Source organism: Limulus polyphemus, unplaced genomic scaffold, assembly GCF_000517525.1.
Source record: "Limulus polyphemus unplaced genomic scaffold, Limulus_polyphemus-2.1.2 Scaffold5683, whole genome shotgun sequence".
NCBI classification, from domain to species: domain Eukaryota; kingdom Metazoa; phylum Arthropoda; class Merostomata; order Xiphosura; family Limulidae; genus Limulus; species Limulus polyphemus.
In genome coordinates this window covers 54,849-56,196 of record NW_013671293.1, presented here as the reverse complement: position 1 = coordinate 56,196, position 1,348 = coordinate 54,849, and the positions used below count along the sequence as shown (strand labels likewise).

The following is a 1,348-nucleotide window of genomic DNA, read 5'->3' as shown; positions in this document are numbered from 1 at the left end:
GAGATCTCGCCATTTTGATTTTTTTCCTCGGAAATTGTGTTTATCACTTTAATCATTTTCAATTCTTCTTCTTGTTCGCGCCAGCAACGAATCATTTCTTCTGTTGGTGGAGGACCAAAATATCTTTCGGCAGCTCTGTTTTCATGCTCTTTTGCATAATTAATCACACTTAATTTAAATTTAGCTGTGTATGACAGTCTCTTTTCTTTAGACATCGTAAGGGGTGAAAAAAATAGAACGAAAAATGAAGAAACAACTATTTTGCTCCCGAGGCCTGTTTTTGTTGATACAGTTTGTTCATTTCCTTCTTTGTTTTCGTTGCTACATTCTGTTTGTTTCCCTATCTGTTTTGTTGATACAGACTGTCTGTTTCCTTCTTTGTTTTCGTTGCTACATTCTGTTTGTTTCCCTATCTGTTTTTGTTGATACAGTTTGTTCATTTCTTTCACTGTTTTTTGAGCTACATCTGGGTGTATGTGTGTGATCTTAACCTCAAAATTTTGTTTGAACAGAAATCTCACATACAATTTTCAAGTTCTTTAATTCAAACAAACAATAAAACAAAAGGATCAAATCAAGAGATCTGTATGGATAAACCTCAAACAAAGGATGCTTTACTGATAGTCAGGAGGTATGTTTAACTCTGCAGTAAAATTGCATTAATCTTCCACTGAAAACTTGCCAAAGAAAGGAAATAGATACATGCAATAGCATACTTTATCTTTTAATTAAAAATACTTTTTAAATGTGGCCTTGTCTAAGTAGAGAGCTTCTGGTGAACCCACATCAGGAGTCTGTTTGTGGACAGTTCGTAGTTGGGTCATCATCTCTTTCAACCGAGGATCTCCTTTTCTCAAACCAGTAGCAGATAGGGCCTGTAACCGATTAAAGATGTTCGTTAAAAACAGCCCCTTAAAGTATTTATTTCCTTTTTAACTTTTACTCTGATGAAGCTACAGGGTCAACAATACACCAGTTTGATAAACAGTAAAATCATAAGCCTAGAATTACTAATCAAATGATTGTTATTTATCATAATTTGAAATGTTCCTTTTTCAAGTTTTGCAGTAGAATTGGAAGAAGCTCTTTTTATGTGTGTCAAAAATGTTATGCTGGAAAGTTTATAAAAATTTCTTAAGGATCTCACCTGTGTATCAACTTTCTAATAACAAAACACTTTATTAAGAGAGCCAATCCATAGTTTCAGTGATAAATTTTCTAACAGTACAATACTTTCTTGATAATGCTCACCCATTGTTTCAGTGTATCAACCTTCTAACAATACAGTGTTTTCTTGATAATGCTCACCCATTGTTTCAGTATATCAACCTTCTAACAATACAGTGTT

General features: G+C 33.5%; 1 protein-coding gene across 1 annotated transcript in view; it reads right to left on the bottom strand.

Moving 5' to 3' along the window:
- The window catches only part of LOC106472866 (glutaminase kidney isoform, mitochondrial-like), a gene marked incomplete at its 3' end in the record, with an annotated part of 41,486 nt that overhangs the window by 13,375 nt on the left and 26,763 nt on the right, over window positions 1-1,348 (bottom strand). Inside the window, exon 3 of the mRNA XM_022401410.1 lies at window positions 739-875. Within this exon, the coding sequence (XP_022257118.1) occupies window positions 739-875 (137 nt within the window). The remainder of the gene's footprint in view (window positions 1-738; window positions 876-1,348) is intronic.